This window comes from Rhinolophus ferrumequinum, chromosome 9, assembly GCF_004115265.2.
Source record: "Rhinolophus ferrumequinum isolate MPI-CBG mRhiFer1 chromosome 9, mRhiFer1_v1.p, whole genome shotgun sequence".
NCBI lineage: Eukaryota > Metazoa > Chordata > Mammalia > Chiroptera > Rhinolophidae > Rhinolophus > Rhinolophus ferrumequinum.
The window spans coordinates 375,062-386,018 of record NC_046292.1 but is presented as its reverse complement, the minus strand read 5'-3'; the positions used below and the strand labels follow the sequence as shown (position 1 = coordinate 386,018).

At 63.3% G+C, this 10,957-nt stretch overlaps 2 protein-coding genes across 3 annotated transcripts; both read left to right on the top strand.

The window, feature by feature from the left end:
• Positions 1-444: 444 nt before the first annotated feature.
• On the top strand, positions 445-3,636 carry TNFRSF4 (TNF receptor superfamily member 4). Of its 2 annotated transcripts, XM_033114990.1 has the most exons (7): positions 445-1,165; positions 1,350-1,475; positions 1,842-1,946; positions 2,222-2,288; positions 2,822-3,018; positions 3,170-3,298; positions 3,385-3,557. In XM_033114990.1, the coding sequence occupies exons 1-7, from the start codon at positions 1,024-1,026 to the stop codon at positions 3,453-3,455; spliced, it is 837 nt and encodes a 278-aa protein (XP_032970881.1). In that variant the 5' UTR covers positions 445-1,023; the 3' UTR covers positions 3,456-3,557. The 2 variants fall into 2 exon arrangements, with proteins under 2 accessions (XP_032970881.1, XP_032970880.1); XM_033114989.1 differs by having other exon boundaries at positions 3,170-3,636.
• A 3,587-nt stretch (positions 3,637-7,223) lies between these two features.
• TNFRSF18 (TNF receptor superfamily member 18) lies at positions 7,224-10,530 on the top strand. Its single transcript, XM_033114831.1, has 5 exons — positions 7,224-7,802; positions 8,588-8,704; positions 9,564-9,651; positions 9,784-9,989; positions 10,056-10,530. Exons 1-5 carry the CDS (start codon positions 7,643-7,645, stop codon positions 10,178-10,180), a joined length of 696 nt encoding a protein of 231 aa, XP_032970722.1. The 5' UTR covers positions 7,224-7,642; the 3' UTR covers positions 10,181-10,530.
• The last annotated feature ends 427 nt before the right edge of the window (positions 10,531-10,957 follow it).

Genomic DNA, 10,957 nt, shown 5'->3' with positions numbered 1-10,957 from the left:
TCTGAGCAGATGCTGATGGTTTGTCCTCTCAGGACCCCCCCCCCCACCAAACATGCTCTCGGGAGCAGCCCACACACGTGCCAGCACATGGGGCCAGTGGAAGACACATGGACACAGGCCCACATGCCCCCCAGCCATGCCACACCCAGGAACAGTGCCCCGTGTTCAGGACACCATGGGCGGGCAGCTTAGGTGACGGACGTTGACTGTCCCCAGTCCTGGGGCTGGATGTCAGAGATCCAGGAAGGGCAGGGCTGGTTTCTCAAGGCCTCTGCCCTTGGAGTGCCAACTGTACCCTCTGCCCTTGTCCTCGCTTGGCCTTCCCTCTGTGTGCTGGGGGGTGTCGTTCCCTCTGACAAGGACGCCAGCCCTGTGGGATCAGGCCCCACCCTCATGACCTCAACTAACCTTCATCACCTGCAAATACAGCCCCCAGGGCTTCAACATGAGAACGTGGGGACACACTTTAGCCCCTGAGGCCTGCACGTGCTCTCACACAGCTGCTGGCCGCTGTATGGGTCCGAGCTGCTCCTGGACACGGGCTGGTGATCATGCTGTGCTGCCTGGGGCACTGCCACCTCTCCCCCTGCGGCTGATGCCGGGACAAGTTCCAGACTGGGAGGGGCCTGTCTCCTGGCCCAGTGTGCCGCCTCGGTTTACCCCTGTGCTCTGTGCGCCTTTTGCTGAGGGGTGAGAATGGCATGAATGTGGCCCCTCCACTTCACCTGAGGGGTCTGCCCTGTGCAGGGAGAGTGGTACCCAGAAGGAGCAAGCCGTGTGGAGGGGTCCTCAGACCCCTCCCAATGAGACAGGTGTGCAGGGTGGGTGCAGACCAGATGGCTGGGAAACTTGGCCTGATCCTGCTGGGGGTGCATTTTTTCAGTCTCTTTGTGAGAGGGCTGAGCCAGACATGTATGGGTGCAGAGGAGGGGCCCTCCGCGCCCTTCCTCCGCAGCCCTTACTTATAGCCACATCCTGCAAGGAAAAACCCAGACTCCGGCATCGCCCGTCCGTGAGCCGAGGATGTGCGTGGGGGCTCAGCCGCCCAGGGCGTCCTATGCATCTCTCCTGTTCCTGGGGCTTGTGCTGGGCTCCACGGCCCAGCAGAACTGTGCCGGGGACACCTACCGCAGCGGCAACAAGTGCTGTCACGAGTGCCAGCCAGGTGAGTGGCCTGGCCATGGAATAGGGGAGGGGTACCTGCGGGGACATGGGACCAGAAGATATGGGGACATGGGGATGGGGACAGGCAGGTGGGGAAGGGGTGTGGGTATCGCGGGACAAGTAGACTCGCTGACAGGTGGTGACCTGGAGCCAGGGCTTTCGAGCCGCAAACCTCCTCCCCACAGGTTACTGGATGGAGAGCCGCTGCACGCAGGACCATGATACCATCTGCATCCCGTGCAAGGATGGCTTCTACAATGAGGGCGTGAACTACGACGAGGCCTGCAAGCCGTGCACCCAGTGCAACCAGAGTGAGCACCCACCGGCCCCACCCGCCTGCACCTGCCACAGCCCACGGGCCCCAGCCGCAGGCCAGACCCCAAACCACAGTGGGGCTCACTCTGCCTGGGGGGGCGCCAACCGTGTGGAGTTGGGGTGCAGCACATGTCAGCCACGTGGCCTGTTGGGGCCATGGGGGTCCTGCTGCAGGCTGGCGGAGCGTGGGAAAGGAGCCCAGAGGCCCATAGGGCTGTCCCTGGGACCATGGGGCCAGGAGGGACACAGTGTACAGGAGTTGGAGGGAACCGGAAGCTGCCAGGCTTCAAGGGCGCTGCTGGCCTAGGGAGGCGGTGGTGGCTTCTCAGCCTGGCCCTCCAGCCGACTGACTTTGCCCCCAGGAAGTGGGAGCGAAATCAAGTGGAAATGCAGTGCCACGCGGGACACAGTCTGCCACTGCAGGCCGGGCACCCAGCCCCAGGGCGGCAGCTACAAGCACGGAGTCGGTGAGCTGGGGGCTTCCCGAGCCACGTAAAGAAGCATGTCCCGCACATCACATGCTGTCACCTCCCAGCACCCCTACCCCAGGCCAGGCCAGGAGCCCCTCCCCTCATAGGCCATGCCAAGAGGTGGGTGCGGGGCCGGGTCAGGGCCTGGGGGACATGTGGGCAGGGAGGGGCTTCCGACGTCATGGGGGTGGTGTGAGCGCCCAGTCCCACTGCCCGGCTGTGGCAGTGGGCAGTGGCCGCAGGTGGCCTGAGTCTGTGCTGCTCTGTTGTAGACTGCGCTCCGTGCCCACAAGGGCACTTCTCCCCCGGTAACAACCAGGCCTGCAAACCCTGGACCAAGTGAGTGTCCCGGGGCTGGAGGGCTGGGGGGTAGAGGGTGGCTGGGGGCCTGGGAACTAGGGAGCCGGGTGGGAAGCAGGAAGCCACTGGCTAGGGGAGCTCCTGGCCTTCCCTCTACAATGGTCGGCTCCCTGCTCAGCCCTGGCCCAGCCTCCTCCTACCTGCCTTCCTTTTGGGATGAAGGGAGGAATCTGTGTGACCCCAGCCCAGGACCCTGGAGTGTGTGAGGCCCTGTCCTTGTAGGGCTCCCCTGGAGGGGGTAGGGGTATGGGGTTGAAGGCGCAGAATGAGCGAGGTGAGATGGGGTGAGCCGTGGCCTTGGAGCCCTGGCAGGGTGGGGCTGAGGGTTGGGGCCCTGACAAGGTCCTGGCCCCCCTCATCAGCTGCCTTTGTCTTGGAGTCTGAGCTGACCCAGTGGGCACCCCCTCGCTCCCCACCTCTCCCCAGTCCTGTCCCAGTTCTGGGCCCACCTGATGGATCTGGGGAGGAGTCAGGGGAGGGCCTGGCCTGATCAACACCCCTGCTCCCCTCAGCTGCACCTTGGCAGGAAAACGCACACTGAAAGCGGCCACCAACAGCTCAGACGCTCTCTGTGAGAACAGGCGCCCGCCTGCCACTCTGCCCTCGGAGACACGGGGCCCCCCAGCCCGGCCCCCCACGCCCCAGCCCACCACCGCCTGGCCCAGGACCTCACAGGCGCCCTCGACACCCCCCACAGAGCCCCCCAAGGGTAAGGGGGCCTGTCATCGCCCCAGCAGGGCCCCCCAATGGAAAGGGGGGTGGACGTGGGATGGAGCTGCCCACGGGCCTCGCGGGGCCCTCCTTCCTGCAGTGGACCCCTTCCTCGGGTGGACTCCACTTCAGCAGGCCCCTCGTTGCAGGCCCCGAGCTGGCTGCCATCCTGGGCCTGGGCCTGGGCCTGGGGCTGCTTGGCCCCGTGGCGGCCGCACTGATCCTGCTCCTGCACTGCAAGGTCTGCAGGCTGCTGCCCACTGCCACCAAGTCCCCCGGTGAGTGCCTGCTGTCCCCAGCCGCTCCCTGCCCAAGAGCCAAGGCCCCGCTTCCCTCCCACCACTCGCTCTTTCCTCCTCCCCAGGGGGAGACAGCTTCCGGACCCCCATCCAAGAGGAGCACGCTGACGCCCACTGCACCCTGGCCAAGATCTGAGCGGTGTCGCTGGGATGGGAGGGTAGTGGGGGTGCCCCCAGGTGCAGACGCTGCACCCTGTCACCCCATTGCCCTGTCACCCGCCCTGCACCGTTGTAGGTGCTCCTGGGCTGGCACCTTGGGCTCAGCTATGTATGCTGTGCATACTCCCCACCCAGGGTGGTACCCCCAATAAACTGTGTTGGCTAACGGGAGTCTCTGACTGGTGCCAGTGGGCTGGGGGCCACACATTCACGGAGCGTCTAAGTCAGGGTGTGGGGCAGGGGCTCAGCAGACCACTCAGACTCCGGGCGCTGTCCTCCCATTCTCTGGACACGTCCCAGTACCTGTGAGGGGCACTGTAGAAGCAAAACAAACATCCTGGAGGGTTGGACAACGCGGCTCCAATGAGGTCCTAAACGCCGCCCAGTAGACCGACCAGCGAGGCCCACGGCCCGAGGGTGTCAGGCTGGGATCCTGGGGGAGGTGCTAATGGAGCAGGTGGGGAACCAAGGCCCTGGCCCCAAAGGGGACATCGAGGACATCCCCCCATCTGCGCCCCTCCGAGGAGAGAGCATGGTGTCACCCCCTCTTCTTCCTGGCCCCTCAAATTTCCGACCTGACTATGTGGTGACTCAGGACCACCTGCTGCCTGCAGGGCCCCCGAGTCCCCAAGGCCATTTTGTGCCCTCCGGGTGCCCAGGGCCGAGCACCACGAGGGGTCCTGGTCTGAGCGGCCACACTTCCAAGTCCTGCAGGTGGGGCGTCAAATGCCACTCTGGGAACCTGGAGGTGCTTGGTGGGGTCCAACACAAAGGTCCCAAAGTGGGAACCCGAGTGTCCAGCAGCAGCAGCGTGTTCAGACGGCTGGCTGGCAGCACCGAGGGGCGGCCCCCTCTGTGTGCAGTGAACTAGCTTGCAGTCCCAGGTCCAGGGGGCCGTGCCAGCGTCCTCCTGGGAACACAGGTTACTGCCCCTCACCTGCCCCCTGCACACACACCTCCATTAAAACGCTCAGCTGAACTGAAGGCTGACGGTGCACAGGAAGCCCGGATCCAGCCGTGGAAACACTGACGAGTCTGTGTGTAATCAGCCAACGTGAGCGAAACCACAACCTGGCAGACGCGTGGGGCCGCCCTCGGTGTTTGTCACACATTTAAGAGCTACCAGGAATCAAAAACAAAGACCGTGAGATGCATGGGGTCTCACTGCACGCTCCAGCTCGCGCACCTTCTCTCCCAGCCGCTGGCCCTCCCTGCCCACCCCTTCCAGCTCCCTTGGCCAAGCCACCAGGCCCACTGACCGGGACTTGCCTTCTGTGCAGGCACCCGAAGCCCCCAGACCGACAGTATGCAGTGGGAAGAAACCCCCCCTCCCGGGCCAGCTCTCTCCACAAAGTCACCCCAGAGGCCGTCCAGCACCCCTCTCCTCAAACCTCTGACCCTGTCCCTGAAAATCTCTTGCTGCAAAAGAAGGAAGCCATGGTCCCTCCGTCAGCAGGTGCGCACTGTGTTCCCACGGAGGAGGAAACCTCTGATGTGGGGATGGTGGCCCCCAGGTGGTCCCCAGAGCAGCACAGAGGCTGTGGGACCTGAAGGAGGGGCCTGGGCCTTGGCGTTTGGAAGGTTGAAGGTCGTGGGGAAGCTCTCGCCCCAGTCAGGACCCCCTTGCCCCCAGCCTGCTGCTCCATCTCTACACTGGACAGATGAAGGGGCTAAAGGTCGTCACCTCCTCTGAGCTTCTGCACTGCCCCTTGCCCTTTGCCCGATTCTGCTGAAAATCCCGACTTTCTCCACTCCAGGAGTCTCAGGCCTGGGTGTCCAGCTGTGCACCACCACGGCCCGATAAGCCCCCACCCAGCATGCTCCCGCTGCCCCTCCCCACACCGGCCTCCTCCAGGGCCCCCCTCCCCCCCGGGCTCCCACCTGGCCCCATGGGGTATCAGCTAATGCTGTCCTCCCCGGTGGGGAACGCTTGCTGCTGTGAGCACCTGTGTAAGTTGAAGTAAATGATGCGGAAATAAACAAGCTGCTCACAAAATACAGATAGTACAGGAAAGTACTGACAAGCAGATGACAATCGTCCTGCACTCCACTGCCCATAGTAGAAACCACCACCTCGGGAGGTGCCTTCCGCAGGGGCCACAGCAGCAGGAAGAGCCCACAGAAGGAAGAGCCCACATTGCCATTTTCTGTTAGTCTTGCCTTTTTAAGGCATTGCTCACCATCTGCATGGCTTTGCGACCTGCCCTGTGATTTCTGTGGGCTGTAGGTGCAGTCACTGGAGGGGGGGGGACAGCCTGGCTCGACCCCCACTTCTCCAGTGCACATTTTCTGCCCATAGCTCCTCCTGTGCAGCCCAGCTTCCTCCCCTGCCACCTTCACCCCTCCCCCACAAACTATTTCCAGGAGGTTCTAACTGTCCCTGCTTCCAGGACCAATGACACACAACATGGTCTGACAAGCATCCCTGTAGGGGGGTTATCGTATTTTCCTGGGCCACAGGACAGTGGGTGCTTTCCAGAACTGAGTGACCCTGTGCTGGCACAGACGTGGCCTGTCACGCCTATCAAACGAGCAGTGGCAGAAGGTCCACACCTGCCCGATTCTCCACTCAGAGCACCTTTACCTGGTGTCCAGGTATGCCAGATGGCCTCCCTTTCTGTCTCAGTCCTCAGACCTATTATATCCCCACTAAGAACAGAGGCCTCTCGGGGCCCCACTGGCCCCATCTTGCTCTGAGCCTCTGGCCGCCGGGAGCCACAGCTCCTTGAGGGCCCCTCTCTGAGGATGACCTTGTACATCTTGGGACTTGAGAACAGGAGTTGAGTCACAAATTGCTAATTCCTGTCATTTCCCTCAGAAAAGGGACAGCTGCCCCACGCAGGCCTCAGAGGGGTGTGAACCAGGTCTCCTGGGTCTGCCCCCATCACAGCTGGCACACCTCCAGCCTGTGGGCGCACCCCGGTCACATCCCCAACAGCCCACTGCCCATCCTCCGGCATTCCCAGGAGGCTTCACCAGCCAAGCCTTAACTGGAGGGCTGGGGAAGAGGGCCAAGCAAGCCAGGCAGGCTGCCTGAAGGAGGTGGGGCCGCAGAACCCTGCAGTGCCACAAGAGACAGTCTCAAGGGGAGGCGGAGGCTGCTCTCCGTGGCTGGAGAGCTCTGTCGGGGCTGGCCTTCCACACGCTCCAGGATGACCAGATTGGTCCAGAGGGTCTGGGCTGCAATCTGTGCAGGCTTCCTCTGTGCGAGCTGCTGGGTGCTGAGCTCTGAGTGGAGGTCTGGTGGCCATGGCCATGCCTGGGCAGCTCTGAGGATGGAGGCCTCACCCCACTCCCTCTGGGAATCCGAGGAGAGCTTTCAAAGACCCTGGGAGTGGGAGGGGGTTCAGCCAGGATCCAAGGGGGCACAGCATGGGAACAGTTCTAGGTGACTTCTGCTCAGATCTGGCTGCAGGTTTTGCATAGATAACATTTCAGACCCCTACCCGTACCTCAAGGCCCGGCCCCAAGGTTACTCCCACATGTGGGTCTCCTGGACTCCAGAGGCGGGGTGTGTGTCACTGTCCAGAAGCTGTTATGGGACCCCACCCTTTGAGGTCTGCTGGGATGCACTGAATTTTTTTTTTTAATTTATTGGAGTGACAATTGTTAGTAAAATTACATAGATTTCAGGTGTACAATTCTGTATTACATCATCTATAAATCCCACTGTGTGTTCACCACCCAGAGTCAGTTCTCCTGAATTTTTTTTTTTTTAAATAGACTTTATTTTTCATAGTTTTAGGTTCTCAGCAAAATTGAGGGGAAGGCACAGGGATTTCCCATGTCCCCCCACCCCTCCTCCGTCCCACGCACAGCCTCCCCGTCAGGGCCCCACAGAGGAGGCACGTTACATATAACTGACCGGACCTGCACTGACACGTCATCACACCCAGGGCGCCTTGCATTAGGGTCGTCAGCACTGTGCATTATTCTGTGGCTTGCTCAGCCGCAGTGACACACAGCCACCTGATCGTCACAGGGGAGTTTCACTGCCCCCAGCCTCTCTGCGCTTGTCTGCCCCCTGAATTTGGAGTGGCTGCGTGTTGGGGGCCGACGGTAGTAATCCTCTGACTAGCGGAGCGGCGCGCAGGGGTCTGGGCGTGTCAGGCGGGAGCGGGGCGGGGCCTCAAAGTCTCGGAGCTCGCCTGGGCCTTGCGTGCCATGGAGGCAACCGGCGGGGCACGGGCGGCCCTGTACGGCGTCGCGTTGCTCTGTGCTGTCGGCCTGGGCCAGCGACCCACCGGGGGCCCGAGCTGCGGCCCCGGCCGCCTTCTGCGTGGGATCGGAAAGGACGCGCGCTGCTGCGTCTCGTGCGCCTCGGGTAAGGCACGCGCGTGGAGTGCGTCTCTGAGAGCAGAGGGCTGCGCCCCCTCTGCGTGTGCAGAGCTGACCGCGGCTGAGCGGCGAGCAAACTTTCCGAGTCCAGAACCCTCGGCCCCAGCGCAATTCCCTGGGAGTTGGAAGCGCTCCCAGCTCAAGCCAGGCTGGGACCAAGGGCGAGGGGTGCGGAAGCCTCCCCGAGACAGGTCTGGGGTCCCGACGAGGAGGAGGGCTGTCCCGATTCCTACTGAGTGGGTAGTGAGCCCTTGGCCATCACGCAGACCACTTCCTGCCCAGTTTGGGATCGCAGCCGCTCTTTCTGCCCCGCCCTCTGCCTCTGACCTGCAGCTGTGGGTGAGGGGCAGGTGGAAGGTACTTGTTTGGGGACAACTATCCAAAGGAAAACACCCTAGAGTGTCACCTTGCTGGGTCCTGGGAGGTGGGACCAGGAGCGGATAGGCAGGCTGCCTCAAGGGCCTGGCAGCTGGGGGCGAGGCAGGGAGGGGGAGGTCTCCCAGTCTACTCCCTTGTCCAGCTCAGGCAGCTCCTGGTCACAGGGTGAGTTACAGCCACCCTGGGTGGGAGCAGTTTCAGGGCACTGGGTATTTAGGAGGGAGGGACATAGATGGGCCAAGCAAGAGCCCTGGGTCCCCCTGGGGCTGAGGAGGTGCTTTGGGCTGCCAGGCCCTGACCTCCTGTTTTCCATGGAGAACCGGAGGGTGGGGGGACCCTGGGGAGGGAGGGCTTGGCCCACCTGCTGAGAGGGATGGCTTGTCTCCTGCCCAGGCGAAGTCTGTCCTGGGAACTGCACATGTGTCCAGCCTGAGTTCCACTGTGGAGACCCACAGTGCCAGACTTGCAAGCACCACGATTGCGAGCCCGGCCAGGAGGTGCGGGCTTATGGTAAGTCAGGTCGCTGGCGGCTTCAGCCAGAGCAGGCCAAGGTGGTTAACTGGGCTGAGTCAGAGCTCCTGGGGACTGACGAGGGGTGAGTGGCCTGTGGGAGGAAGGAAGCTCACTAGTGTGGGGGTACAGACCTGTCTTCTGGGCAGGTGGGACCAGTGTCCTGGGTCCTGTAAAGCCCAGGTCAGGGGGCCACTGTGCTGCTCAGTGCCACACACCCCTGTGGGCACACTCTGGCAAGCCCTCCCCTCTGTCAGCTGGAGGGTACTCTCATGCCCCTGAGAGCTGGCTGTGAGGAACGGTGGGGTGCCCAGGGAGTGCCCGGGGCTGTCGGCCCTCAGGCCCTGCACCAGCCAACCGCCTGCATGAGGTGCCCCTGCCCCTGAGCCCCGTCAGGCCAACCCCCTTTTTGGAAGGAGCCGCTCAAATCCTCCGGGGGCCTGTGTACCTGAGGAGATGGGCTGCGGGAGCGCTGACAGTTTGGACGAGGGCAGAGCCTAGGGTCACCTGGGTGCCAGCCTTAGCCCCTCTCTCCAGGACCCTGACTGGCAGCCTGTCTTCCAGCCTCCTGGAAGAACTGCCCAGCCTGGCTCTCGCGTCCTCTGCTTCCACCCCTGAGACCCCAGCCCCAATCAGACAGGCCCCTCCTGTCCCCTCTGGCCCCACCCCACACTGCTCTCCTCCCCAGGTGTCCAACCCCCCCAACCTCCACTCAGCCCAGCACACAGCCTCTGAGCCCCCCAAGGCTGCCTCCCCCCAGATGCCTGCCCTGGAATGGGCACACAGGGCACTGTCCTGTGGGTATCAGAGACCTCTGTTCAATGGATGCCTGTCCATCTGTCTGTCCCTCTGTCTCCAGGAGAATTCACGTTCGGCTTCAAGTGTGTGGATTGTGCCGTGGGGACCTTCTCTGGGGGCCGCGAGGGCCGCTGTAAACCCTGGGCAAAGTGAGTCCTGTTGGGGGCTTCAGGCAGCTCTGAGGGAGGGGCCTGTCCTGTGCCTCCTGGCTCAGTGACCCCTAAAAGCTCCGACAGCAGCCGCTCGGAGGGGTTGACGGGTGCTCTGTCCGTGTGCCCCAGATGCTCCCAGGCTGGCTTCCGCACCATGTTCCCAGGGAACAAGACGCATGACGCTGTGTGTGACCGGGGGCTGCCGCCCGCTGAGCCACACCACTGCTGGCTGACCGTCATCCTGCTCGCCGTGGCCGCCTGCGTCCTGGTCCTGAGTGTGGCCCAGCTCGGCCTGCACATCTGGCAGCTGAGAAGGCAGCGAGTGGGGCCCCCAGGTCAGTTGTGCCCTGGGGTGGGGGAGGCAGGCCCCTTGCCCCTGGCTGACCACAGCCCCTCTGCAGAGACCCAGCTGCTGCTGGAGGCCCCGCCGCCAGCTGAGGACGCCTGTAGCTGCCCGTTCCCTGAGGAGGAGCGAGGGGAGCGGCTGTCAGAAGACAAGGGCCGGCTGGGGGACCTGGGGGTGTGACGCCTCGCCGCCTTCTGGCGCAGTGGGCCCCAAGCCACAGACTTGCCCAGGGCTGACCTTTGGGGGCAGGGGCTCTGCAACCTACTGAGGGCCTCCCACCCTGGCCCGGCCCTGCTCCCCTCAACGGCGGAAGTAGGTGGGAATGCTGACAGTGACGAGTTCCCCAGACCATGCAGAAGAGGCAGCAGCTGTGGCCGGGCCGTGGGAGATACAGACTCAGCAGTGACTGCCTCCCTCCCTGGCTGGCCCTGCTGGGGTGGGGTCTGTGGGCCCCTGGTTCCCAGGACAGGAGGCCATGCCCAGCACAGGACCTGGCTGCAGGCGGTGTTCAATAAACACTTGTGCAGTGACTGAGTGGCTGAGTGCTGGGGGAGGCAGGCACATGAGGCTCCAGGGCCTCCCCCACCAGCGCCCACAGCCCCTCGCAGAGCACAAGTCCTGGGCAGTCCTCAGCAGGGACCCCGGGGCTCGGCAGGCTTCCTGGAGGAGAGTGCTGTGCCTCTGCTGCCCTGTCCACCCTCTGCCCATGGCAGCCTGACTGGCACTCGCTAGGACAGCTGGGTCCCCAGGCTGTGTCTGGTCTCTGGGCCACCAACGCTCTGGACTCTGGGTTCTGGGCCGGTCACACAGCCTGGCCCCCGTGTGGTGCCTGCCTTTTTGTCATTTGGGCCCAAAGTCCAGGGTGAGGTCAGTGTCTACGCCAAACAATTCCTGGTGGTTTGGGACAGTCTCAGAGCGGCTTGTCTTTGGCCTCGGTCTCTCCAAACCCTGCCACTG